Source organism: Eutrigla gurnardus (assembly GCF_963514095.1).
Source record: "Eutrigla gurnardus genome assembly, chromosome: 18".
In the NCBI taxonomy this organism is placed as follows: domain Eukaryota; kingdom Metazoa; phylum Chordata; class Actinopteri; order Perciformes; family Triglidae; genus Eutrigla; species Eutrigla gurnardus.
Window position 1 is genome coordinate 22,033,483 of NC_139929.1, and position 27,016 is coordinate 22,060,498.

Consider the following 27,016-nt stretch of genomic DNA (forward strand, 5'->3'; position numbering starts at 1 on the left):
TCTGACTTGTATCTTAAATCAAAATAATTTTGAAATATTGAATCAGCGCTGTCACCGCAGGAGGAGGAGACGGCCCAAATGCATGTAATACAGGATACAACAAATACCCTCCATTAGATCACTGCAGAACACAGCGGGAATAACTAAATATTCTCCTTATTTACTGTGCATATGTCATCAACGCACATACATACAGCCATTAAGCCATCGTATAATTGTTACTTATCCTCGTTTTTAAACCACCAGAGTGCAGAGGAAATGCGCTATAATGAGTGGCACGCTCGTGCGCGCTCAGTCGTGGAGCGTGGAGAGCGCAAATGTATCGATGACCCCGAGCCACGGCCCCCTGGCCGACTGGAGGGGTATCAACAGGGCGCAAGAATCCGTGAGGATGTTATGCGTTTGTAATATAAGGAAGACAACAATCAATGTTCATTTTAAACGTAGTATTTTATTAATCACAGTGCGCGTTTGCCGTAGCTCATCTGCAACGTTGTTGATGGCGGTGATTGTGTCTCGCTGAAGTTGCAGGAAGGCATCAGTGAGCACCCGACCGCTTGATGTGCCATGCGTCCGGGGTGCGCTGCTGCTTTGCGCCGGACCCGGACGCTGTGCCGAGGGCCCGTCACCGTCACCCTCCTCACATCACCCTCCTCACGTCACCCTCCTCTACGCCACACGCTGCAGACTCTGGAAGGACAGAAACGATTTAACGTTTTGTTTTATATACAATAAAAGTTTAAAATCTGTTCACCCTTATCCCTCTGGTCTCAGTCGCGTCTGTGTCTCCCTCCTTTTCAGACACAATCCCCGTCAAAGTCACATCAAAATCAAACTTCCTCAAATACTCTGTATATATAGCAATACATTAAATCCATGTTAGGAGCAGAAAGATGTCATTTACCTTCAGATCACCGTCCGCTCCGTCCCACTGACGCCGTTGACTGCAGCAGCAATGTGTTGTCACTCGCACTGCTTCTTTTTATTCGTGATCCCGCTGCTGTGGCCACTAAATTAAATTATTGTCCGGGCCTCCACCTCCCTAACAAGTGTCTCTTTCTCCGTTTCTGAAAAGTAACGTTTCTTCGCTATTTTTCTGACCTGTCCCCGTGATTCACCACACGGAAACGATTGCATGCCAGCTCATAGTAACATGTGGGCGTGTACAGGGCGGGATTCAGCTACGCACACTTGTAGGTGATCCTGTGATTTATAAAGGGAACATTGCGTACTTTCTGCAAACTTTGTCTTTTTGGCGTACGTACACTTTTAGTAAGGATCATACGCACAGTTTGATAAATGAGGGCCCAGGTCACTATTTCACCTCTAAATCTAAATTTACACTCATCACGTTGTATAAATAAAAGCTAACAGCGGGGCAAACAAAGCACAAAATTGGACCAAACTGCTAAGATTAAGAGAGCCAGTCAAAATAACTCTATCTATTCATCTTCACGTGTGGCGTCGGCCCATATAGTGCTTACTGGGCTCACCAGGGCTGCATGGTTCCTGTAGCTTTTCATAGTTTATTGGCTTAAATTCAAAGGGACGGGAAAAAATGAAAGTCCTTCTCTCGGAGCTGCTGTTTTCTTTTTTCAGCCACAAACTATCAAAATGTAAATGGCCCCTCTACCTTTGGCGTGATTGACGGGGCAGTTCTACTTCTCTCATGTTGGACTGAGGGCAGACAGAAAGCTACATCGACTCATTATCGTATCGCCTCAGGGCATACGTGTTTTTACACAGATATTCTCCCTAATCACAGAAAGAAGACGTCTAGAAAGAGCCAGAGAGGCCGTGACGTGTAACACGTTGATGTTGCTCATCTCCCTGTTGGACAAGGAACTACACCCTATCATCTTTGTTAGCAGCTGAATAATGAAAGTGTTTGTGCTGCTGCAGTCTGCTTGGAGCCTCATGATGAGAACTGTGTCTTGTGTTTCCCAGGTGGGTAAAACAGGAGCAGAGGGCACAGTGCTGGATGAAGCCAAGATGATCAACAAGTCTCTGTCTTCACTGGGAAATGTCATCTCCGCTCTGGCAGAGGGCTCGGTGAGGCAGTCAGCGCTCCCCTTGGTCCTGTGCTCTCATCATAACTGCCATTGATTCATTGATTTTAATCTCCGCCCGCCTTAGTGAGTGACAGGAAGCAGACGAGCTCATTGGCAGACTGGGAGAGTTGATCAATCAATGTAGACACATTTAATACATTCAAGACATAGGGTCATTCCGTGTCATTTCATCAAATGCCTCCCACCTGACCATCTCAGAATGTCCTGAAAAAATTCAAGTACAAAGACACACTTGTTACTAGGACAAATCCAAAATATTAGGTCTCTACTGTCAATAGTTTTCTCATGAAACATCATTGAATGAAGGGTAGTTTAGACGGTTTTTGGCATCATGCTCTGAAAAGCCATTTTTAAACGGCAATATCTAGAAAACTATCTCACCTGTGGCCTTCAACATTTCTACAGTGTATATCTGTTACTAAACGCCTCCAGACATGGAATATCAGGGGTGTAGCTCAATGATAAACTAGTATGGTAAGTACTTAAAAAGGGGCTTGTTGAAATAAAGTAGTACATTTGAAGGATGGCTGAGCTCCCATTTTTGCAGATAAAAGACTTCTATCACTTCTGCCTCTATCTCTGGTGTTAGCTTAAACATTCTACAAAATATGGTTTCTCTCAGATGATTAGTTTCACAGATATTAAGGCTCAAAAATGGAAGTAAACACATATTTGCCCAACTTCAGAGTCATATTCCAAAAAACTGACAACACGTATCAGGTCCAAACTTACTTTTTTTTAAAGATCATATTCTTGTTAAAATCATATTAAAAAATCGGGAGGGTGTTTTGCCTCAATTTGTCGCAGTGATTTTTTAAAATCCTGATATTGGTGGGGTTTTTGTGGCTGGTTTTGGTACTGCATTTCCTAACAGCCTACTTGTAAACATCACAGGAGGGCAATTCAATTTTGCTTTTTATAATTTACCAAAGACTTACATGTGACTAAATGCTACTGATAAATTTAGCCTCACGAAAACATTAAAATCGATCACAGTTGTAGTTACAGAGGCAATACGTCCTTGAATGTGAGTTAAACATGGTGAAAGCAGCTTTTAAGGTCTTAAACCATGAACAAACATAGCAAAATATTGAAGACTGTACATTTTGTCATACTGTAAGTATATAAATTACACAACCAAATCAAATAATAATCTTAATTTGAGCATAAATATTTTACATTACAGTAGAAAAGTCTCCAAAGTTTGATATTGAATAACAGTTTGTCTCTATGCTCACTATGAGGGATCACACATTTTTCATCTTTTAGATCCAATTCCTTAGTCACATTCATTAATTTGGCAGTGACTTTACAAATAGTCTAATGTACATCTCTGCTCTATTGTGCTCATCTTTTTTGATGGCATACATGCGCCCAGTTTCTGTAGAGGGAACGTCAATCCTTGCAATTCTATGCTGCAGTGGGACATTGCACATGTCTTCTCTTCTTGGCCAGTAGAAACTCTTGGCAGGGCCATGTGGGTGCATGAACTGAACCAGTACATCTTCATCTGAAACATCTCTGATACTTCCTATCCACCATTTCTGATCATACACACAACTCACATATTGTCTCATAGTGAGCACAGAGACAAACTGTTATTCAATATCAAACTTTGGAGACTTTTCTACTGTAATGTAAAATCGTTATGCTCAAATTAAGATTATTATTTGATTTGGTTGTGTAATTTATATACTTAAAGTATGACAAAATGTACAGTCTTCAATTCATTTGTTCATGGTTTAAGACATTAAAAGCTGCTTTCAGCATGTTTACCTCACATTCAAGGACTTATTGCCTCTATAACTACAACTGTGCTACAATTTAATGTTTTCATAAGGCAAAATTTATCAGTAGTATTTAGTCACATATAAGTCTTTGGTAAATGGTAAAAAAAACACAATTGAAATGCCCTGCTGTGATGTTTACTTGTAGGATATTAAGACATGCAGTACCAAAAACGGCCACAAAAACCCCACCAATATCAGGATTTTAAAAAATCACTGCGACAAATTGAGGCAAAACACCCTCCTGATTTTTTAATATGATTTTAACAAGAATATGATCTTTCAAAAAAAGTAAGTTTGGACCTGATACGTGTTGTCAGTTTTTTGGAATATGACTCTGAAGTTGGGCAAAGATGTGTTTACTTCCATTTTTGAGCCTTAATATCTGTGAAACTAATCATCTGAGAGAAACCATATTTTGTAGAATGTTTAAGCTAACAGCAGAGATAGAGGCAGAAGTGATAGAAGTCTTTTATCTGCAAAAATGGGAGCTCAGCCATCCTTCAAATGTACTACTTTATTTCAACAAGCCCCTTTTTAAGTACTTACCATACTAGTTTATCATTGAGCTACACCCCTGATATTCCATGTCTGGAGGCGTTTAGTAACAGATATACACTGTAGAAATTTTGAAGGCCACAGGTGAGATAGTTTTCTAGATATTGCCGTTTAAAAATGGCTTTTCAGAGCATGATGCCAAAAACCGTCTAAACTACCCTTCATTCAATGATGTTTCATGAGAAAACTATTGACAGTAGAGACTTAATATTTTGGATTTGTCCTAGTAACAAGTGTATCTTTGTACTCAAATTTTTTCAGGACATTGTGAGATGGTCAGGTGGGAATATTTTCAGAAATTTGATGAAATGACACGGAATGACCCCATACACAGTGGGATGTTTGTGTGATTTTAACAGCTGTCTGCACATCAATGCAAGGAAAACGGACAGGACAGCATGGATTCATACATTTAATAAAGTATCTCTGTAATATATGTAGTGGCAGACATGCAAAATGAATTCTAAAGGCTCTTTCAGTGGGGATCGGCCGTAAGAGCGAGAATCTGGTCCAAAGTTTAGGATTCCTAGAAAGGAGAATGATGTAAACACTGTCTGAAGGATTGTGTTCATCAGTTGAGTTGCACTCTGTGTCCTCTGTCAGAGCTATGTGCCGTACAGAGACAGTAAGATGACCAGGATCCTGCAGGACTCCCTGGGAGGGAACTGTCGGACCACCATGGTCATCTGCTGCTCACCCTCCGCTTTCAATGACGCTGAGACCAGATCCACACTGCTTTTTGGACAGAGGTATACACACACATACACACACTGGCTCTGGTTTCATCTGGGAACCACAGGGCATGGAAGTCTTGGGAATACAGATTCTGTTGTATCAAACAGCCTGTTTGGTTTTAAACCCACACAGATGATTCCACACACGCAGTAAAAGTACAAATACCATCTATAACACACATCAGACATTTAATTCCCATTGCAATCATGACGATTCAAAATACAGTTGATGAAATTGTAATTGTACTTTCCTGAAGATGATTAGTCACGCAGGACTGCCACCACTGCAAACTGGTGAATGGTGGCCTCTTTTATGTGGGAAGCAGGTGAGGGATCATGTTCTTGTTGCTACAGTGGGGACCAGGGATTGGTCAAAGCTGGAGTGGGAATCACTATTACCACTATGACCGCATCACCATTACCCTTTATCACTGCAAATGATGCAGTTTGTCTGTTTTATCACATAAGATCCACATTTTCACTCCGTTCACTTCAGGTATTTGTTTTGCAAACAACATGGGCTTATCATCAAGCAGACAGACGGATCAACACTCCATCTTTGTTTTGAGCCCAGGCCCCCAACATAGTAACTCAGAACCAGTCAGTGAATTGAAAAAGCATTTGTTACTTTATGTATATCATAAAAGATGGTTCATGCTTCCATAATATATTGCCATGCAAAATACTGTGATGCTGCATGGCAATATACATCCTTACTAGCCATGCAATCTGTTTCTCTTGGCCTGCAGCCTTATGTTGCTGAGCTAAGCTGACCACCTGCTGGCTGTAGCTTTGTGGTTAACATACAGACATGAGACATGACACAGACATGGGTGTGGTATTGATCATCTAGGCATGAAAAGCTAATATTGTATTCTAACCATCCCTTTAACGCCCCACTAGAAACAACTCCACCTGCATCAGAGAAACCACATGGTTGTCTGCGGTGACAGTACTTTAGATCAGAAGTGATTTACATTTCTCAGTGATCTGAAACAAAGACTGTGGAACTGCCAAACCGCTGGCTGACCTGCTGATACGACCTTCCTGTCTCACCAGGGCAAAGACCATCAAGAACACAGTGACTCTGAATGTGGAGCTGACTGCAGAGCAGTGGAAGAAGAAGTGGGAGAAAGAGAAGGAGAAGAACAAGACGCTGAAAAACTCTGTCACCTGGCTGGAGGCCGAGCTCAACCGCTGGAGAGGCGGTGAGGACTGAACTGTCCAATCACATCTCACGTTTACGTTACAGTGGAGCTGAAACATCGTGACCGGTTTCTGAGTGATATGTAGCGCTCATATTTATTTACCATGTAGGAATCTTCCTCAGGTTAATGTAAGTGAAAGAGAATTATTCGTTTGGTTCATAATGGTTTAGATGAGATGAAAAAGGCTAAAGACAGACAAACAAACACATACTTTGAATTAGTTGTATCACTCTGTCATGCTCCAAAGAGCTGACTCATACATCCTATTTGTGGCCTAAAGAAAGAAGCCGTTGTTTACAGTGATGTGCATGATCACGTCTGCCTTCCACTTATCTAAAGACGTGTGGAATCTAGAGTTGTCACGGCTCGCCCTCTTAAAGCGTGACATTCATTTGTGGGGCGACAGAAGAAACACCCACAGACACTTGAGCACTTTTCTGCTGCCCCCTGCAGGAGAGAGTGTGCCAGTGGAGGATCAGTTTGACAAAGAAAAGGCTTACGCCGAGGTCCAGGCTCTGGACAGCGCGCTCAACAACGATAAGACAGCACCCACAGCCGCCCTCAGCACCCTCCCTGGGGTCAAACTCACAGATGCAGACAAAGAGAAGTACGGGGCAGAAGTGACCAGGCTGTACAAAGAGCTGGACGACAAGGTGAGTGTAACACAGAGCAGTGTTATTGATCTCAGCTGGTACCAACCACTCACACTGAGGATATGCATTAATACATTAACATGGCAGATGTGCACCATTGATAAATCAGTCACAGTCAGAATCACATTCTAACATAGAAACTGACTATGAACATGAATACATTGTGTTTTCTATTACTTCTGTTTTCCTCAGAGCCTCAGCCTACTACTAGCAACAAAAGGCAAAAAGAAAGAAATGTTTTCAAATATGTGAAATATTATGAAATTATTAATATATGATATTGTAATTCATGCTGCTCAGAGTAATCATAGACGTTGTCTCTCCCTCACTGCAGCCGACACCACCAAGCTCAACAGAAAGTCTTTACACTACACCGTTTGCTGGTCTGAACTATTTGTCATGAACATCATAAATATTAACACAGACCTGTGTTGAAAAAGAAATTCATCACAAAATAAAGATTTCATCTCACTATTGTTCGGGGTTGTCCATGCACAACGATTGACTATATCTGATTGATAATGTATAGCTATTCAGATAGTATGAATAATTAAAACTGCAAGCAGTGTCGGGACGGGCCCTCGCTCATATGCGGTTGTGGAGTGCCTGTGGTCACATGGCAGTGTCGCAGCCGCCTACCTGTGCTGTGGCCGCCTACTTGTGGCGCAAGTTTAGACACAAGCGATCGACATTCAAAGCCATCTATCTCCCTGACTGCTGTCTGAGGTGCATGCAAAGTGTGGAGCAGATGAGACAATGAATAAAATCATTAGCAGGTGTGGAAGGTTTCATGACTGATCTGGTGTGATCCAAAGTGAAACTTAATTTCAGTCACAGAGCTCCAGACATGTCCATGCCTTCCTGACATCTCTCCTCCTTTCCCTAGTGTGACCCCTCCTCCTCCCCCTGTGTCTTATCTGCAGGCTGAAATGAGAGGAATTAGTTAAAAAAAAATAACCAGGTGTGGCTTTTACTTGGAAAAAGTCACAAAATCAGTGACATTTCCTGTCGCCAGTAGGTGGCCCTCTGACTTTGAGTCAATATTACAGTGTAGACGTGTTCAGGGTGGGACTCTAATCAAGTATAGAAACTTTGGAACGGATCAGAGAAGAAACACTGGAGTTGTAATAGTTTTGATGTTTATGGCGAAGGTTCTACTGACAGCTGTCTGAGGTGCATGTGAAGTTTGGACCTGATCAGACAATGTATAAAGTCATTAGCAGGTGTGGACATTTTCATGAGTGTTGATCTGGTGTTAAACAGTGATAGAGGTCACATCTTCTCCATGCCTTCCTGACATTTCTCTGAGTCCCCTTAGTGTTTCTCCTTCCCCTCCCCCAATATTTACAGTCACAGAGCTGATATGCAGGTGGTTAAAAACATTGTTTTTGACCACTTCATGTTGACTTTAGGTGGTGGGTCCAAGAGGCTTTTTTGTACATCTCCACATGTATCACATGCATATTTCATGCATGTGCGCCCAACCTAAAGGGGGGGCTGTTACTCAAGACTGAAAAAAGGCATAAAATCAGTCACATTTCATGGCGCCATTAGGTGGCGCTCTGACTGTGATTCAATATTGCAGTGCAGACGCGTTCAGGACAGGATTTTTATCAATTATGAATTTTTTGGAGCAGATCGGAGAAGTTATAACAGCTTTGATGCCTTTGGCGAATGTTCAAAATAGTAGCGCAGTCATGGCGTCGCCCTGGCCACGCCCCTCAATATTCTGGACATCTTTTGATAACTCTTTGTGCTTAAAACCTTTCCAACCATATATCCAATTTTGGTATCAATTTGATCAACGGTATAGTCCAACATAGATCAAGTACAACCCCTGTGAATGGCCAAAAACTGCCAAAAATGGCAATTTTGGAATTTTTTGTAAGCGCCCCAGATTGTTAAATTTTGATGAAAGCTGACATGTATGTTCTTTAAAGCTATGTCAACATAGGTTTCGAGTTTCGTGATGATTGGCCCAAAGGTTATGGAGTTATGCTAATTGCATTTTGGTGGCACAACCCTCTTATGTTCATTGGCTGATATCTTCTGAATAAAACCATATTTTCAAAACCTGTTTGGACCATGCCCCCAGCTAGGTCAAAGGAGTACGCACACCAAATTTCGTCCAAATCGTGTCGGAGAAATGCGCTACATCGGGTTTTTCCATAAAATCCAAGATGGCGGAACATTTCGGGAGGCGGACTTTGGTACTCCAAGAGGATTTTTTGTGGACACTTGTCCTCACATGTGTGCAAAATTTCATGTCAATCGGAGTTACAGTGTGGCGGGGCTGGCAAATGGCCATACAAGGTGGCGCTACTGAGCAACTTTTTCGTGGCCGAATACGATAGTGTTACCATATCGCAATTTCCTGTAATTTCTACGCACACACCAATTTTTGTGAGTTTTTTTTCTATGTTGAGGCCTCCAAAACATGAATTACTTTCACGTAAGAATAAACCGTAGAATAACAATAGGGCTTCGCAGCCCGATGTTGTTGGCGCTCGGGCCCTAATAAGATGTTAAGATGTGATGTTATGCATGATATTTGGATGAATGTGGTCCTTCTGTGGTGTAGTATCTCTGTTGGTCAGCAGATGGTGTGATTGGCTGCTGTCCAGTGTTGCTTGTGTTATATTTTCCTTTTCCTCTCTCCTCTCCATCATCCTCGCTCTCCTCCAGGACGATGAGATCAACCAGCAGGCTCAGGCGGTGGAGTCGCTGCAGCAGCAGATGTTGGACCAGGAGGAGGTGACCCAACCCCAGCCCCCCCGCTCCCCCCTCCCCCGACCCCACTGCCCCCTCCCCTCCCCTGCAGCCGTTCCTGTTAGCACAAACCCAGCCTGACAGTTGGTAGCAGACCATGAGTAGCCCTAAAGGAAGGTCAGACTGTAACTCCTCCTCAGAAAGCACCAGTCCATCCTTCCAGATGGAACACCATTCTTTCAGCTGTACAGAAATGTATTTAGTTGTGAACTTTCCCCCCCTTTCACCTCCTCCCCTCTGAGGCTGAGCATCACTGTCTTATCTTCACTCCCTATCCTCATCTGTAGCTCTTAGCCTCCTCGCGCCGCGATCACGACACCCTGCAGACAGAACTCAACCGGCTGCTGGCGGAGAACGAAGCCTCCAAGGAGGAGGTGAAGGAGGTGCTGCAGGCCCTGGAGGAGCTGGCTGTCAACTACGACCTGAAGAGTCAGGAAGTTGAGGACAAAGCACTAGAGTTTGAGGCTCTCAGTGAGGAGCTCAACGAGAAATCGGTACTTTTGCTTTTATCTGAATCTACTGGAAGTTATAGCTCCGATTACACATCATCACCTTGTACGCTTGTTTTTATTCATGTTCTCATCTACCGCCAGAGCTCCTTGGCCTCCATTGACATTGAACTTCAGAAGCTGAAGGAGATGACCAACCACCAGAAGAAGAGAGTGACTGAGATGATGTCATCGTTACTCAAAGACCTGGCTGAGATCGGCATCGCTGTGGGCAGCAACGACATTAAGGTTTCAAATTCAGAAATAAACTCCAGCGGAGACTGACTGCAACCACTTGTTCCACTTCCCTTAGTTAACCTTCTGAACGCCACGTTACTCACAGTGGCCTCTTTTTTCCTTGCAATATAAGTCCTGCAATTCTATGGGAATGGAGCAGGCATGGCTAGAAGTAGAGAAAACTTAACTTTACCTGCCCTCTACTGTCTACCTACTGTTTACTGTTTAGAGGTAGGTAGACAAGGCAGTAGCTAGACAGGTGGGTAGATAGACAGGTAGGTAGATAGTAGTGGTGGGAATCATCAGTCAGCTCACGATTCAATTATTAAATGATTCTCTTTTTTGGAATTAAATATGATGAGAATTTTTCCTTCCTGTGCTCCATGACTTAAATGTGGAAAGACATCGTAGAATCAATTATTTCTCCCAGTAGGTAAGTAGGCCGACAGCTAGGTAGGTAGACAGGTAGGTAGGTAGACAGGTAGGTAGACAGGTGGTTAGGTAGACAGGTGGTGAGGTAGACAGTAGGGTAGGTAAACAGGTAGGTAGGTAGACAGGTGGTTAAGTAGACAGGTAGGTAGACAGGTGGTTAGGTAGACAGGTGGTGAGGTAGACAGTAGGGTAGGTAAACAGGTAGGTAGGTAGACAGGTGGTTAAGTAGACAGGTAGGTAGACAGGTGGTTAGGTAGACAGGTGGTGAGGTAGACAGTAGGGTAGGTAAACAGGTAGGTAGGTAGACAGGTGGTGAGGTAGACAGTAGGGTAGGTAAACAGGTAGGTAGGTAGACAGGTGGTTAGGTAGACAGGTAGGTAGACAGGTGGTTAGGTAGACAGGTGGTGAGGTAGACAGTAGGGTAGGTAAACAGGTAGGTAGGTAGACAGGTGGTTAGGTAGACAGGTAGGTAGGTAGACAGGTGGTTAGGTAGACAGGTAGGTAGGTAGACAGGTAGGTAGATAGACAGGTGGTTAGGTAGACAGGTAGGTAGTCAGGTGGTTAGGTAGACAGGTAGGTAGGTAGACAGGTGGTTAGGTAGACAGGTAGGTAGGTAGACAGGTAGGTAAGTAGACAGGTGGTTAGGTAGACAGGTAGGTAGGTAGACAGGTGGTTAGGTAGACAGGTAGGTAGACAGGTGGTTAGGTAGACAGGTAGATAGACAGGTAGGTAGACAGGTGGGTAGGTAGACAGGTGGGTAGGTAGACAGGTAGGTAGGTAGACAGGTAGGTAGACAGGTAAGTAGGTAGACAGGTGGTTATGTAGACAGATGGTTAGGTAGACAGGTGGTTCGGTAGACAGGTGGTTGGACAGGTGGTTAGACAGGTAGACAGGTGGTTTGGTAGACAGGTAGGTAGTTAGACAGGTAGTTAGACAGGTAGGTAGACAGGTTTTGAGTAGAGTAGCATCCCTAGCTTTAATCCAAATTAACAAGCAATGAAGCGTTGACAGCTGCAGAGGGAGTTGCAGCTCGTTGCCACGTCTCTCTTGGTCAGTTTGGGTTCTGTAGAATGACAACTGTGTGTTTAGTGGGTCAGCAGTTAGTCAGTGGTTAGTCAGCGGTTAGTCAGCGGTTAGTCAGTAGTTAGTCAGCGGTTAGTCAGCGGTTAGTCAGTAGTTAGTCAGCGGTTAGTCAGCGGTTAGTCAGTGGTTAGTCAGTAGTTAGTCAGCGGTTAGTTAAGTGGTTAGTCAGCGGTTAGTCAGTAGTTAGTCAGCGGTTAGTAAGCGGTTAGTCAGTAGTTAGTCAGCGGTTAGTCAGCGGTTAGTCAGTAATTAGTCAGCGGTTAGTCAGCGGTTAGTCAGTGGTTAGTCAGTAGTTAGTCAGCGGTTAGTCAGTGGTTGGTTAGTCAGTGGTTAGTCAGCGGTTAGTCAGTGGTTAGTCAGTAGTTAGTCAGCGGTTAGTCAGTGGTTGGTTAGTCAGTGGTTAGTCAGCGGTTAGTCAGTGGTTAGTCAGTAGTTAGTCAGCGGTTAGTCAGCGGTTAGTCAGTGGTTAGTCAGTAGTTAGTCAGCGGTTAGTTAAGTGGTTAGTCAGCGGTTAGTCAGTAGTTAGTCAGCGGTTAGTAAGCGGTTAGTCAGTAGTTAGTCAGCGGTTAGTCAGTAATTAGTCAGCGGTTAGTCAGCGGTTAGTCAGCGGTTAGTCAGTAGTTAGTCAGCGGTTAGTCAGCGGTTAGTCAGTGGTTGGTTAGTCAGTGGTAAGGCAGCGGTTAGTCAGTGGTTAGTCAGCGGTTAGTCAGTGGTTAGTCAGTAGTTAGTCAGCGGATAGTCAGCGGATTTGTTCATCATTGATAGAAATATGCAGAAAAGGGCCGTTCCTTTTGCTAAAATGTGACTTACTTTTAAAGCAACACGAGAGCAGTGGCCTCATTGATGAAGAGTTCACTTCGGCCCGCCTCTACATCAGCAAGATGAAGTCAGAGGTGAAGACGATGGTGAAGCGCAGCAAACAGCTGGAGAGCTCCACGGCCGAGAGCAGCCAGAAGATGGAGGAGACGGAGATGGAGCTCATCGCCTGCCAGCTGCGCGTCTCCCAGGTAATGGCTGCTGCCTCTGCCAGCGTGGATGCTGTCAGCATAGTGACAAATGTGGCGGTTCATTCAAATGTCAGATCATGTTTTTATCAATTTAAAGAGGAATTTGTGGGACTTTTAACCACCATGTTTTCACTTTCCTGCTGGTGTTCAGCATGAAGCTAAGATCAAGTCGCTGACAGAGAACCTCCAGAACGTGGAGCAGAAGAAACGGCAGCTGGAAGAGAATGTGGACTCTCTCAATGAAGAAATAGTCCGGATCAAAACCCAAGGTGAGCATCGCTACGACGTCTTTAACGGTCGGTTACTGTGATATTATAATTTGTTGTACTCAAAAAGACCAAAAAATACCCAGGGTGCACTGTGGTTTTCAGAATATGACATGTTCATTCATGTCTGTCCTCCAAAAGCTCTTTATATGTTTACATAGTTTTCACATATTTTTTTAATGCTTCTCATGCTTCATCGCTCTTAAAAATCGATAAAGCTGAGTATTTCTATGGAATTCATAATAGTGTTATCCATTTTGAAATGATTATATTAGTATCATTTAGTTTGTGTTTTCAATAAAAAATAGTCATCTAGCTGGCTTCTTCTAACATTGATCATAATGATCCATCACAGACTCATTGAAAGAAAATAACACAATAGGAATTTGCAGACATTAATCTTCAACATGAGAACCTTTATTTCGCTTATGTGGGGATACATGGAAGCAGAGGTGTCTTTAAAGTGACATTGCTGCTGTTTGATAGAGGCTCAAAATAGAAAAACCCATATAATACAACAAACAGTCGTATCTTTTTATTAAATGTTGCAGCGTTCTTTTTCTGAATTGATGTCAGGCTGATAGTGACACCTTCTCAGTTTGTATCCTTCCAGAGAAAGTGGACACCATGGAGAAGGAGACCACCATCCAGTCTGCCAATGCAGTCAAGGTGCCGTGTCACTCATCAGATCCATGCAGGTGTGGTTGCTCCAGCTGGAAATCGTGACTCTAGTCGATGCTTGTGTGTGTTCAGGAGGCTGTGGAGAAGCAGATCCAGTCTCACAGAGAGACGCATCAGAAACAGATCAGCAGCCTGAGAGACGAGCTGGACAACAAGGAGAAGCTGATGACAGAGCTGCAGGAGTAAGACGACATCATGGCCCGACACTCTGGAAGTGTGAGCCCAGCTCCATGTGATACTGACCCCCCTCCCCATGTGTGCAGTCTGAACCAGAAGATCATGCTGGAGCAGGAGAGGCTGAGGGTGGAGCACGACAAGCTCAAAGCTGCCGACCAGGAGAAGAGCCGCCAGCTGCAAGAGCTCACGTAATGCCTCCCATCACAACACTAATACTAATAACAATGTTTGCCCTGACTCTACATGCATCGATGAACCCGCTGTGATGTTGTGCAGGGTGCTGCAGGACAGGCGGGAGCAGGCCAGACAGGACCTGAAGGGACTGGAGGAGACTGTGGTCAGTTATCTGCATGTGCATGGACACAATACATTCAATTAAAGGGCCATTTCATCCAAATTACAACAAAACAGATTTATTATTCATTTAATCTAGTCTACTTTTGGAAAAACACAGATTTGTTTGTGTTCAAACAGCTTGAGTGACATTGTTTAGGTCCAAAGCCAACGAGTGAATGTTTGTTAAAAAGCCAAGTCATGTTGCATCCAGTGGCGGTTCTACACGGGGGCCTACAGGGGCCAGTGCCCCTGTAAAAATGTCCCAGGCCCCCCCTGTGGCCCCCCCAGAGCTGACTGAATAAGCTGACTGAATGATAAAATGAAAATGAAATAAATTGATCAAGTTATTACGATTTTATGCGCTAGCGCCAAAAGCGGAACTAATGTGACTCAGCGCTCTACACGGAATAATTAGAGCGACGCACCCAAACACTGCCTTGCCGGATGCGAGATGAGAGTGAGAACGGCACTTTCCATTTTTTAATGTGCCCCTCTGATCAAACATTGGCCCCACCTTGGCCCCCCCAGTAAAATTTGTCTAGAACCGCCACTGGTTGCATCTCTTTGTGAAGTTGAATTATCAGTGATCATTTAATGTTGCCCGGCACATTGGTACATCTTTGTTAGGATAAAATGGTAAAGTATGTTGGTTGCACACTGCTGTAACTACAAAACAAACAGTACAGTGTAAATATTGGAATATACTGTACACACTTAGTGTGTTGTATGAATTTGGGTCACCAACAGTGAGTTTCAAATCAGGTCAAGTTGGTTATTTCTGGTGAGAGAAAAAAGGACTCTTCCTGTATGGAGATCATGCAAGCAGACCGCTTAGATATCTATCTATCTATCTATCTATCTATCTATCTATCTATCTATCTATCTATCTATCTATCTATCTATCTATCTATCTATCTATCTATCTATCTGTCTATCTGTCTGTCTGTCTGTCTGTCTGTCTGTCTGTCTGTCTGTCTGTCTGTCTGTCTGTCCATCCATCCAAGTTAAATGAGCAATTCTAAAATGATTATGACTATATATATATATATATATATATATTTGTTTATATATACGCATATTTATATATATTTATTTATATGTAGTTGTTTTTTTGTAGTTCTTTTTCATCTCTGAAGTTCTTTTTTACATTATTTGTAGTTCTTTTGCATCTCTGAAGTTCTTTTGAAATTCCATGTTGTGTGTTGTGAGTTGTGTGATGTGTCTTTGTGGTCGTTTTGTCCCAGGCCTGTTACTTAATCCAACCTTGATGATGTTCAGAGCGTCTTGTTCCTAATTTAAATATTCCATACACTCACATGTTGGGTGGAATAAAGGAGGGGCTACCTGACAGTTAATTGAAATGTCATTTGAGTGTCTCCAAACGGTTTCCCCTGCTGTCACAGGCCCGAGAGCTGCAGACGCTCCACAATCTCAGGAGGCTTTTTGTCCAAGACTTGGCCACTCGAGTGAAAAAGGTAAATCCCTGACCTCCTGTTCTCCTGCAGCTTCTCCTCCTGTCACCTGCTTGTGTGTGGGATTCTGTCTCCTTTTTAATGTGATATCACATGACCTCGACATTCACCTGGAAGGAGACAGACGCAGCCGTACTCATGCACCGGTTGAACGATGAAATTTTAATGAATCCGGGGAAGACAAAAGAGAGTCTGTAGTAAGTAGGCCATGTGATTCTTCAAAGGTAGCAGCTGTAAATGAGGGCGTGGCGCTCATCTCAGCCCTCAGGCCGAGCTTTGATGAGGGAAACAAAGAGGAAGCAGGTTTCCTGGAGGACATCATGGTGTTGTACTCCTAAATCTGCTACTTCTCCTCTCCTTCAGACACAGATGGGATGCGTTGGATTCAACGTTTTTTTTATTTTTATGCTGGCTCCGAAAAACTGAATGAGTGACAAATCAGTTGCACACAGATGCAGTATGCAGAGGTGAAACATGGATTGAAATCAGTGAAATGATCAAGTTGTGCGTTGTGTTTGTGAGAATGCTCAGATGAACTCGGATGACGCAGAAAGCAGCGCGGCCCACAAACAGAAGATCTGCTTCCTGGAGAACAACCTGGAGCAGCTGGGCAAAGCTCACAAGCAGGTACAAAGATGTCCAGCACACACTGATCACAGCTCCTCCCCGAGCATAGCATGGACCACATCTTCACCTCCTGTCTGCTCCTTCTCCCTCTGTGCTTCCCCGTCTGCAGCTGCTACGGGACAACGCCGACCTCCGTGGCGAGCTGCCCAAACTGGAGAAGCGCCTGCGGGCAACCGCCGAGCGGGTCAAAGCCCTGGAGGCGGCACTGAGGGAGGCCAAAGAGAACGCCGCCACCGACCGGAAGCGCTACGAGCAGGAGATGGAGCGCATTAAGGATTGTGTCAAGCCCAAGAACATGGGCAGGAGAGCCTCGATTGGTAGGGGGATGGAACTGTATCTCACACATAATGTGGTAATATCAAATGTGAGTCAATGTTCTATGAGTCTATGAGGTTTTCTAAAGAACACTTGGGGGGTGGTTTGGTTTTCCTGCCCAGAGCTGGATGACGTCACTTTCTTGTCAGTGTGTGTTGAATATGGAGCTAGAGTGAGGAGGCAGGTAGCTTAGCTTAGCATAAAGACTGGGAGCGGGCAGAGACACCTAGCCTGACTGTCTACAGTTCAAATATACACCAACTAGGGCTTCACCATATTGGAAAAAAAACTCCCATTGCAACGTCTATATTGTAGATAAAGATTTGATTGGGTGACGTCTCAGCCTGCTGTCTGTATGTGACCCATGCTGTCTCCCTGCGTCCCCAGCCAAGCCCATCAGACCAGGCCAGCTGGCCGGACTCTCTCTGATGAACCCCGCCCTCAACAGGTCCAACCTCCAGAACAGCCAGCCGGCCGGCATCAAGGGAGGAGGCAGCAACAGGTGAGAGAAGAAGACTCTCTTCAGAGATGAATGAAGACACGGATGGACTCACTTATGTTGAGCTAAACAGAGTTTTTATATGTTTGTCCCTTTAAGGAAGTTCCTTGTTTCATTTTCTTGTTTTTTTTTTTTATTTACACGCAGGCACATTAATCAATGTGACGAGATGTCAGAATGATGAGTCGCCGCAACGCGACGCCTTGCTCGCGGGCACCTCGGCAGTGACATGAAGGTGAACTGGCACCTCTCCAGGTACCAGTCCGCACTCCGTACCTGGTCCGTGCAGGACTGCCGCCCCTAAAAGACAACCTCTAGATTCTTTAGTGTTCGTGTTCTCTGCAGCCGTCACCCAAACAACCATCCAGACGCTGTCATCACATCCAACAAAGTGTGTATATACTGTATATAAGTACGACTCATACTGTGTAGTCTTTCAACAGGAAACAAACCACATCAGGCTGCTTGGTTTACAGTAACTTCCTCAGATGTGAGCCTGATGGATCAGACCCTGATGGACAAGAAGACAGCGCTGTCATGCTGAACAGTAAAGAGCACTGACATCGTTCTCTCCGCTTCACCTTCAGTTTAAGCCTTTTTGTTTTGAATTCCACGTATTAGAACCCCAGAATCTCTTCTGTCTGCACATCATCGTTCATCATTGTTGTATGCAGATCAGTGTAATAATCGGACTACACATTAGCTCGTAAATCATATCTCAGAGACCATATTCATGTGAACACTCCCCTACACCTGTAGAGCAAGTATGTGCACGCTCTGGTGTATTTATTGTCTGGCCAGCTTACCGTCATCTCTCTCAAAGCTTTTCCCCAGATGATTGGACTCTTTGTGTTTGGGCTCGGGGAAGGAAGCGCTCTGTGAGTGGGGAGACACACATGTCATGTATGCCTGCTAGCTACAGGCAAGAATCCACTGATGTTTACTTTGTTTGGCCAACCAATCAGTCTGTTTTGTTTTTAATGTGGCTGATGTATCAAGTGGATGATTGATAGTTACTAAGTCTGTCAGCTATGAAGCCTTATTAGCTCTCCAGACTAGCGTCCTAATAAGAATATAAGGTCAAAGCTTCTGAATGAATAAAGTGTTTTTCTCCCTTAAACTTAAGATACATTCAAGGTTTCGCTGAGATATACCCTATATGAAAGTAGACAAAGTCCCGCCCCTTCCTGTTGATGTAACACTGCAGCCTGTTTCCACAAGACGTGTCTGTCCATTTCAATCTGAAGTTATTTTTCCTCCAGAAATATACATTTAATTTGGAGACCTTATCGTGGTTTATTTATTTCTCTCATCAATAGTCGATGCACCTATTGTCTAAAAAGAAACACCAGTTTGAGCTTCTACATCTGTTTATTCCAAAGATGCACAACCTGGACATTGTTTTAAGGGGGCTGAAAGGAAATAGAAAGCCTTAAGAAGTATTTTGAACAAAAGTAAATAAAATCACTGTGATAGCCTGATAGAACATCAATAATTGGGTCTGTGTGGCGTTTGATTTGACGTCATCGGCCCTTAAATCTCAAAACAATGCTGGAATCACTGAAGTCTACAACACTCATGTCTGTCACTGTGCTTTTGGCTTGAAAATAAATGTCATGCAAACATGCTCATACACAACGAGACGTAATGAGATTCAAAGACATTATTCTGGAATAATGTACGCGTGGAGTTAAAGAGCCCGAGGCTCATTTAGTCCCTCTGTGTTCTGAGACGGTGAGCTATAAGACTGTGTTCCTGGATCATCCAGCCACTAAATCATTCATGAGGCTGCTTGGATGGTGAAACTCCCTGATGTTGTTGCCAGAAAGCGCTCGTCTAAGGAGAAGGAGAGCATCTTTACAGGTTTATCAACCACATGTCTATTATGTTAAATGATTTTAAGAATATAATTCAAAAGTAATTAAATCATGAGAACCAATGAGTTTGATGTGTAATTCTCTTTTTTCCCGTATGGACTTGAGCAAAAGTGAAATTTAAACTTTCATATTTAAGAGGGTTCCCTGGAGGTCCGTCCCGGCCCCCTGAGTATCCGCGGACCTCAGGTTGGGAAGCAGCGACATTGAGGTGTAGAAGCTGGAGGGGGCAGGCCGGCCGCGGGGATCTGGACGCCGGCTATCAGCGCTGACAGACGGGTGGGGTGGGAGCGACAGAACAGCGTCTGCTGGTTGAACGCCCACATATGCGTCAAGTTGAACAGAAACGCACCGACTAGAGCCGGATTCGACTGGAACTGACCTTCAAAATAAAACAAGATGCGTTCACGGAAACGTTGTATAATGGCAACATTTGATCACACACCGAGATAATCACTTTAAAAAGTATTACAGCACAATTTATAATGTTGGATGTTGGTTTTAGTGATGTATTCTACAAACATTTTTTTTTAAATGCACTATTATAGACAAAAAAACAAAACAACTATAGTTATTGTGGTGAATTTGATCATGTCAGCCAGCTTCCCCATCATGCATGAGCATGAATGGATCATTTGTAGAGATTTCAGTGTACAAACATAGCATCGGCTGTATTTGCTTAAAAACATTGACATGCTTCAATTAATAAAACAACAAGATAAATTTAATAAAACAGATTAAAAAAGAGACTAGTTACTGTAGTGAAATTGATCATTTCAGCTATAATGCATGAATAGAGATTACAGTTTAAACATAGGATGCAAAGTATTTACTTTAAGACGTTATGCTTTCATTTATAAAAAAATAAACCTAAAACAGATCCCACCAAACATACACACAAACTGTCCGGTTTCCTCCTAAAGTATGACCAAAGGCTCATCAAATCATTTAAATATACTACCTTGTATTTCGCTACTTTTTTCTTATTTTTTATTTATTTATTATTATTATTATTATTTACAGTTACTCAACTTTAATTCCAACCCCCAGATAAACTGCCTAGCACGTTACTTCAGGTCAGTGAAAGCTGTCGTCTGCAGCTTTTACGTTGAAGGTTGTGACCGGAAGTGCGTTGCGTCGCCGCGGCTCGCTTGGCGGCTCGCAGAGAGGCGGGGGATTGCGAACACGGACTGACGGTAGGTCTGCTGCGGAACAGCGGAGCAGCAGGCAGTGAATAGGTGGGAAAAGTTGCTCCCGACGAGCTGTACGGTCGACGCGGGACAACGACACACTCACACCGGGAGTTCTAGAGGTGAGTGCGTCTCTGCTCCGTGCCGGGCAGCTACCGTCGCCGGGCAGCGAGAGGCTTGTGTCGGACTGACTTTGTTGCTATGCACGCTGTTGCAGACCGGGGTTTGTGTTCGAGTGAACCTGCGCTGCTTTGTCCACACCGAAGCCTCTGGAAGCTCCCGCTAAACGAGGACGTGTTTTCAGTTCACAGCCCGCTAATTCAACATTCCACGTGATAGCGTCGGCCCGCGAGGCGCGCGCCTACTAATTTGATGAGCTAATTTCCTCGCGGTGTGTTTGGCTGTTCGTCCCCGTCCGTCCGTCCGTCCGGGGGGGGGGGGGCTCCACTCCCCTCCCCTCCCCTCCCCTCCTGGGAATCCTTGGTGATGTCGAGTCTGAGTCCTTTGTCGTGAATGCATACGGATTAAACTCCTTTGTGTTGGATGTCTGCAGTCCGTGGTTTGGAAGGGACCCTGCCCCCACCTATCCCCCCCTCCTCCGTCACCACCGCCACCCTCCCCAGGCTTGCTCTGGCCGGTCAGCCTCCCGCCCCAACGCACCCAAGCTGCTTGCTTCCTTTAACGCTGCATGATTCCAACCTGCGTGTGGCGGCGGCGGCACATGTTGCAGTGATGCTGCGGCCACATCTGCTTTGAATGAAGCCCGGGGACAAAGGCGGCCTGAGTCTCCGGCTGCTCTGCTGCTACAGGGGCCGCTCTGCAGATGTACCCCCCCCCCCCTACACCCCTGATCATGGTCCCATGGTGCCATTTATCCAAGTGTGTTTTACACTAGATGCCACTGATGTCTACAGTGTCGCAGCACATGCAGGCAAAGGGCTCAAACATTTAGTTTGTTTTCTAGGAGAGCGGTGTCACCATGAACCAGCTCTGTCTCGTATTGGTTGAGCAGCTCAGGATTACAGTCTACACATAGAATCACGTCAGAACAGAGTCTACGTGGTGGTCGGTAGTTTTTAACAGCGGCTGTCGGAGGATTTGTCTGATGCCGTTGGTACAGAGAGTAAAAGCTGAAGGTTATCAGAAGGCATGGGGATATTAGTGTCGCCGTGGCCACACCACTGATCGATTCCTTTCTAATCAAAGACACAATGAACGGAGGCCTTGTTCATGCAGCGCTGAGCCTGTTTCTAAACACCAGCCGTCCTTTGAATCTCCACAGAGCAACAAGTTGGCCGGCCAGACTTCCCTTCACTCTGACGGCGTGCGGTGAAGGCCATTCTGTTGCACCAGAATTTACTCTCTTGTGTCCTCTGCCAGAACTGGAGACACCACAGCCGTTAAGGGAAGGGGGGGCGGGGGGTAGTGGCGCTGCAAATTTCTGCTGTATTGTGCCTGAGGAGCCCGTTTTAATTTATGGTTAACAGTAAACTTTTGTCATTGCGACTCACTTGTGGGCATGTCAGCTTTGTAAGTTCCTCCGGGGTTCATCATATTCTGCCTTTTTCATTTCAGAGTACTTGCTTGTTAAGTAATCGGCTCTTCGACGCAGTGGGGAGTGGTTTTGGTTTTCCTGGGGACGGGTATTTGGGAGCCGTTATCTTTTGGATAAGTGTCTCCGACTCGAGATGCTAATGGTGTGAAGAGGACAGTCGCTGCAGATTAAGTTATCTTTGCACAAACTAACAGCGTGACATACTCTGGCACGTCACGTATTACTTGTTATCCTTTTATCTTTGGATGCAACACACACCAGGAACACACTCTGCGATGTGCTCGGAGGTCACTGTGCAGCGGCGTGATGGACCTGCTGGTATCGTGGGTTTGACTCCAAGCCCTGCCAGACACCTGACTACGTCTCTGGCGACACTTTCACCTGTAGGTCAAGGTTTCTAATCAGGCGGAAACCTCCACTTCTGAGAAGTGAAGCCAATGCAGAAGTGCCTTAAACTTGCATTCTCTCTACTGGCGATCCTCTGGTTGCAAAAAAGAAGTCCGATTGCATTTTCTCCTCCCCACTCACTATCAAGGTACTTCTATGTGGAGGACTTGATAGTAAAAGAACCGCTGGGACACTACTTAGGGCCCTCTGATTTCCACGATGCAGAAAACGTGGACGGAATCGCAGAATCTGACGATGGAAATGGAATCAACTGTAAAACGCGAAGTTACGTGGAATTTGTCAAACTCTGGATACAATTTATAAAAATCTTTGTTTTCTCCAACATTATAAGTGTTTGTCAGCGCGCCTAAGCTGAAAAAGGGAAAAACACGTAGTCGAGTCTCTACTGTGTTTTAGTGCAATTACCGGCACACCGCTTCATCCAGCGTCTGTTTCTCTCTCTCTGTCTCTCTCTCTCTCTCTCTCTCTATATAAGTGGGTGGTATATTGTGACTCCTCCATATATGATTGCACGTATGTGTATGGACTCTGAATGACAAGCTATACAATTGCAAAACAGTTAGAAAAATTAAAACAGAAAACATGGATTTGGGAAAAAATAAAATGGAATCTGTAAAAAGTGAAACGTATTTCATGAGCCCTAACTACCGCACCCCTCACTGTTGCACAGCTGAAATGTACCAGACGGTTGGTGGACCATAAGGAGCGGGTCACTACTGCGCTACAATGCAATCAGCTACCAAGATGAGTTGACCTTGAATCATGAAGCTAACTTTATCAGCACCAGAATCCACATGGATCCAGATCCAGTAAGGGTGCTGCTCTGCTGCTTGTGTTCATCAGATCACAGCTGTCAATCTTCCTCTAATATACTATTCCAATTTCATTCCATATTTTTTTTCAATATGCTCAAATTCAACCTATTAATATTAACTACATTACACATAGGGATGCACGATATTGATTTTTTGAAGCCGATACCGATATCGATAACTTTCTGCTCCTCGGGACCGATACCGATAACCGATAATATTGTTATTCGTTTTTGAATGTATATTCAGATCAAATTCAGGTCAAAAACACTAATGACTAAGCTTAGGTAGATTTAGCATAGCTTTGCCTTTTACCAAACACCTAACCAGATGTATCACAGTGACATGATAATTATTACTATGAACAAAAGAAAGCCAAGAACAGTTTTGACTCTTCAATAAAATGACAATATTTATTTTTTTCAAATAAATATGTAAGTGAGTCAGTCAGTCAATGACAACTTTCCCTGAGCAGCATGGGATATGCACACACAAGTGCTGCTACATTAAACTGTTGGTCCTGATCCACACAGAAATGTAAACTACGGTAATAGGCAGAAATATCAGCAAAGCAACAGCCACTACTGCGGATGTGATCCCCTCCATTCAAGCGCTGACGCGACTGCTAAAACAAACGTTACCAACAGACCACGGAGTGAAAACATCAAAGGAAACCCCGTTAAAAGCAGTGGAAACGCGTTTTGGTGACATCGAGGAAAAGCCACTGTATTATCTCTCAACTATATTGGACCCGAGGTACAAGGACCGCTACTTCACCCGTGCATCAAAACGCTAAGCTACGGGCTCGCTGCTTCTTTAGCGGCGCCGGCGTCTTCATACGCTTTTAACACACCGTCGTAGCGATGGTGATGTGCGAGGTGACTTTTAAGGTTGGATGTATTAAAGCTCGATGCCTTTTTCCCTCCTCTTGGAACTTCTGCATTGCATTTGTTACAAATGGCAAACGATTCAGTTTCCTCAGAAACTTTGAAGTAGTCCCACAGTACAGACGCCATGCGTGTTTGTTTACTAGTCTTCCTCCTCCACTCGCTCGCAGCCCTACGTCACAGCCAGGCATGAGAAGGGAGCGCTCGATTTGTGGATTAACTCCCTCCTCCGAAACCTGTGATACCACAGTAACCACATCACATGCTAAACGGGAGGCGCCTAGAAAAAAACTAACGTCCCTCATCCCAATCCACCCGCTGTTTTAACACAAACATCCTATCTTCGGATTATCGGAGGTATTAATAATTGTATCGGATTTATCGGGTTGACGTCATAATTCCTATTATCGGGCCGATAATTATCGGTCCGATAATTATCGTGCATCCCTAATTACACAGGCTTATACGTCAATAATGCCATTATCGGCAATGTGTTTTTTTTTACTTCCTGTCCACTAGAGGGCGTTCCAAAAACATTACCATTAAATATGTTATTCACCAACAGCTGACGGCTTTCTAGATAAGTAATAATTAATAATTTCATTTCACCGATTGCTGCCGGGTGTGTGTGTGTTATCTGTTTGTGTGTGTGTTATCTGTGTGTGTGTGTGTGTGTGTGTTATCTCCATTTGTGTTATCTCAGTGTGTGTGTGTTATCTGTGTGTGTGTGTGTGTGTGTGTGTTATCTCTGTGTGTGTGTGTGTTATCTCTGTGTGTGTTATCTCCGTGTGTGTGTGTTCTCTCTGTGTGTGTGTTATCTCTCTGTGTGTGTGTGTTATCTCCGTGTGTGTGTGTGTGTTATCTGTGTGTGTGTGTGTGTGTGTGTGTGTTATCTCTGTGTTTGTGTGTGTTATCTCTGTGTGTGTGTTATCTCCGTGTGTGTGTGTGTGTTATCTCCGTGTGTGTGTTATCTCTGTGTGTGTGTGTGTGTGTGTGCGTGTTATCTCTGTGTGTTTGTGTGTGTGTGTGTGTTATCTCTCTGTGTGTGTGTGTGTTTTATCTCCGTGTGTGCGTTATCTCCGTGTGTGTGTGTGTTATCTCCGTGTGTGCGTTATCTCCGTGTGTGTGTGTGTTATCTCCGTGTGTGTGTTATCTTTCTGTGTGTGTGTTATCTGTGTGTGTGTGTTATCTCCATGTGTGTGTGTTATCTCCGTGTGTGTGTGTTATCTCCGTGTGTGTGTGTTATCTCTGTGTGTGTGTGTGTTATCTCCATGTTTGTGTTATCTCCATGTTTGTGTTATCTCCGTGTGTGTGTGTGTTATCTCCATGTGTGTGTGTTATCTCCATGTGTGTGTGTTATCTCCGTGTGTGCGTTATCTCCATGTGTGTGTGTTATCTCCGTGTGTGTGTGTTATCTCCATGTGTGTTTGTTATCTCTGTGTGTGTGTGTGTTATCTCCATGTTTGTGTTATCTCCGTGTGTGTGTGTTATCTCCATGTGTGTGTGTTATCTCCATGTGTGTGTGTTATATGTGTGTGTGTGTTATCTCCATGTTTGTGTTATCTCCGTGTGTGTGCGTTATCTCCGTGTGTGTGTTATCTCCGTGTGTGTGCGTTATCTCCGTGTGTGTGCGTTATCTCCGTGTGTGTGTTATCTCCGTGTGTGTGCGTTATCTCCGTGTGTGTGCGTTATCTCCGTGTGTGTGTGTTATCTCCATGTGTGTGTTATCTCCGTGTGTGCGTGTTATCTCCGTGTGTGTGTGTTATCTCTCTGTGTGTGTGTTATCTCCATGTGTGTTATCTCCGTGTGTGTGTTATCTCCGTGTGTGTGTGTTATCTCCGTGTGTGTGTTATCTCCGTGTGTGTGTGTGTTATCTCCGTGTGTGTGTTATCTCCGTGTGTGTGTGTTATCTCCGTGTGTGTGTGTTATCTCCGTGTGTGTGTTATCTCCATGTGTGTGTGTGTGTTATCTCCATGTGTGTGTGTTATCTCCGTGTGTGTGTGTTATCTCCGTGTGTGTGTGTGTTATCTCCGTGTGTGTGTGTTATCTCCGTGTGTGTGTTATCTCCATGTGTGTGTGTGTGTTATCTCCATGTGTGTTATCTCTGTGTGTGTGTGTGTTATCTCTGTGTGTGTGTGTGTGTGTTATCTCCGTGTGTGTGTTATCTCTGTGTGTGTGCGTGTTATCTCTGTGTGTGTGTGTGTTATCTCTCTCTTTGTGTGTGTGTGTTTTATCTCCGTGTGTGCGTTATCTCCGTGTGTGTGCGTTATCTCCGTGTGTGTGTGTTATCTCCATGTGTGTGTGTTATCTCCATGTGTGTGTGTTATCTCCATGTGTGTGTTATCTCCGTGTGTGTGTTATCTCCATGTTTGTGTGTGTTATCTCTGTGTGTGTGTGTGTTATCTCTGTGTGTGTGTGTGTTATCTCTGTGTGTGTGTGTGTGTTATCTCTCTGTGTGTGTGTGTGTGTGTGTTATCTCCATGTGTGTGTTATCTGTGTGTGTGTTTTATCTCCATGTGTGTGTTATCTGTGTGTGTGTGTTATCTCTGTGTGTGTGTGTGTGTGTGTGTGTGTTATCTCTGTGTGTGTGTGTGTGTGTGTGTTATCTCCATGTGTGTGTTATCTGTGTGTGTGTGTGTTATCTCTGTGTGTGTGTGTGTGTGTGTGTTATCTCCGTGTGTGTGTGTGTTATCTCCATGTGTGTGTGTTATCTCCATGTGTGTGTTATCTCCGTGTGTGTGTTATCTCCATGTGTGTGTGTGTTATCTCTGTGTGTGTGTGTGTTATCTCTGTGGGTGTGTGTTATCTCTGTGTGTGTGTGTGTTATCTCTGTGTGTGTGTGTGTGTGTGTGTGTGTGTTATCTCTGTGTGTGTGTGTGTGTTATCTCC

At 44.3% G+C, this 27,016-nt stretch overlaps 2 protein-coding genes across 7 annotated transcripts in view; both read left to right on the forward strand.

The window, feature by feature from the left end:
* LOC311028966 (kinesin-1 heavy chain-like) overlaps window positions 1–17,688 on the forward strand; it is a 32,842-nt gene extending 15,154 nt beyond the window's left edge. Inside the window, exons 9-26 of one of the 2 annotated variants that reach the window (XM_084033798.1) lie at window positions 1,948–2,052; window positions 5,021–5,166; window positions 6,211–6,359; window positions 6,813–7,012; window positions 9,698–9,766; window positions 10,069–10,275; window positions 10,375–10,518; window positions 12,840–13,028; window positions 13,180–13,297; window positions 13,893–13,963; window positions 14,048–14,157; window positions 14,239–14,340; window positions 14,429–14,489; window positions 15,892–15,963; window positions 16,483–16,587; window positions 16,697–16,904; window positions 17,290–17,404; window positions 17,549–17,688. In XM_084033798.1, coding sequence (XP_083889924.1) covers window positions 1,948–2,052; window positions 5,021–5,166; window positions 6,211–6,359; window positions 6,813–7,012; window positions 9,698–9,766; window positions 10,069–10,275; window positions 10,375–10,518; window positions 12,840–13,028; window positions 13,180–13,297; window positions 13,893–13,963; window positions 14,048–14,157; window positions 14,239–14,340; window positions 14,429–14,489; window positions 15,892–15,963; window positions 16,483–16,587; window positions 16,697–16,904; window positions 17,290–17,404; window positions 17,549–17,582 — 2,205 coding nt within the window. In that variant the 3' untranslated portion in view covers window positions 17,583–17,688. The remainder of the gene's footprint in view (window positions 1–1,947; window positions 2,053–5,020; window positions 5,167–6,210; window positions 6,360–6,812; window positions 7,013–9,697; window positions 9,767–10,068; window positions 10,276–10,374; window positions 10,519–12,839; window positions 13,029–13,179; window positions 13,298–13,892; window positions 13,964–14,047; window positions 14,158–14,238; window positions 14,341–14,428; window positions 14,490–15,891; window positions 15,964–16,482; window positions 16,588–16,696; window positions 16,905–17,289; window positions 17,405–17,548) is intronic. The other variant, XM_084033799.1, reaches the window with a different exon arrangement.
* Window positions 17,689–20,450: 2,762 nt separating this feature from the next.
* arhgap12b (Rho GTPase activating protein 12b) overlaps window positions 20,451–27,016 on the forward strand; it is an 88,211-nt gene continuing 81,645 nt past the window's right edge. For all 5 annotated transcript variants that reach the window (XM_084033801.1, XM_084033802.1, XM_084033803.1 and 2 more), the window contains exon 1: window positions 20,451–20,587. The gene's annotated coding sequence lies outside the window, so the exon portion shown is untranslated. The remainder of the gene's footprint in view (window positions 20,588–27,016) is intronic.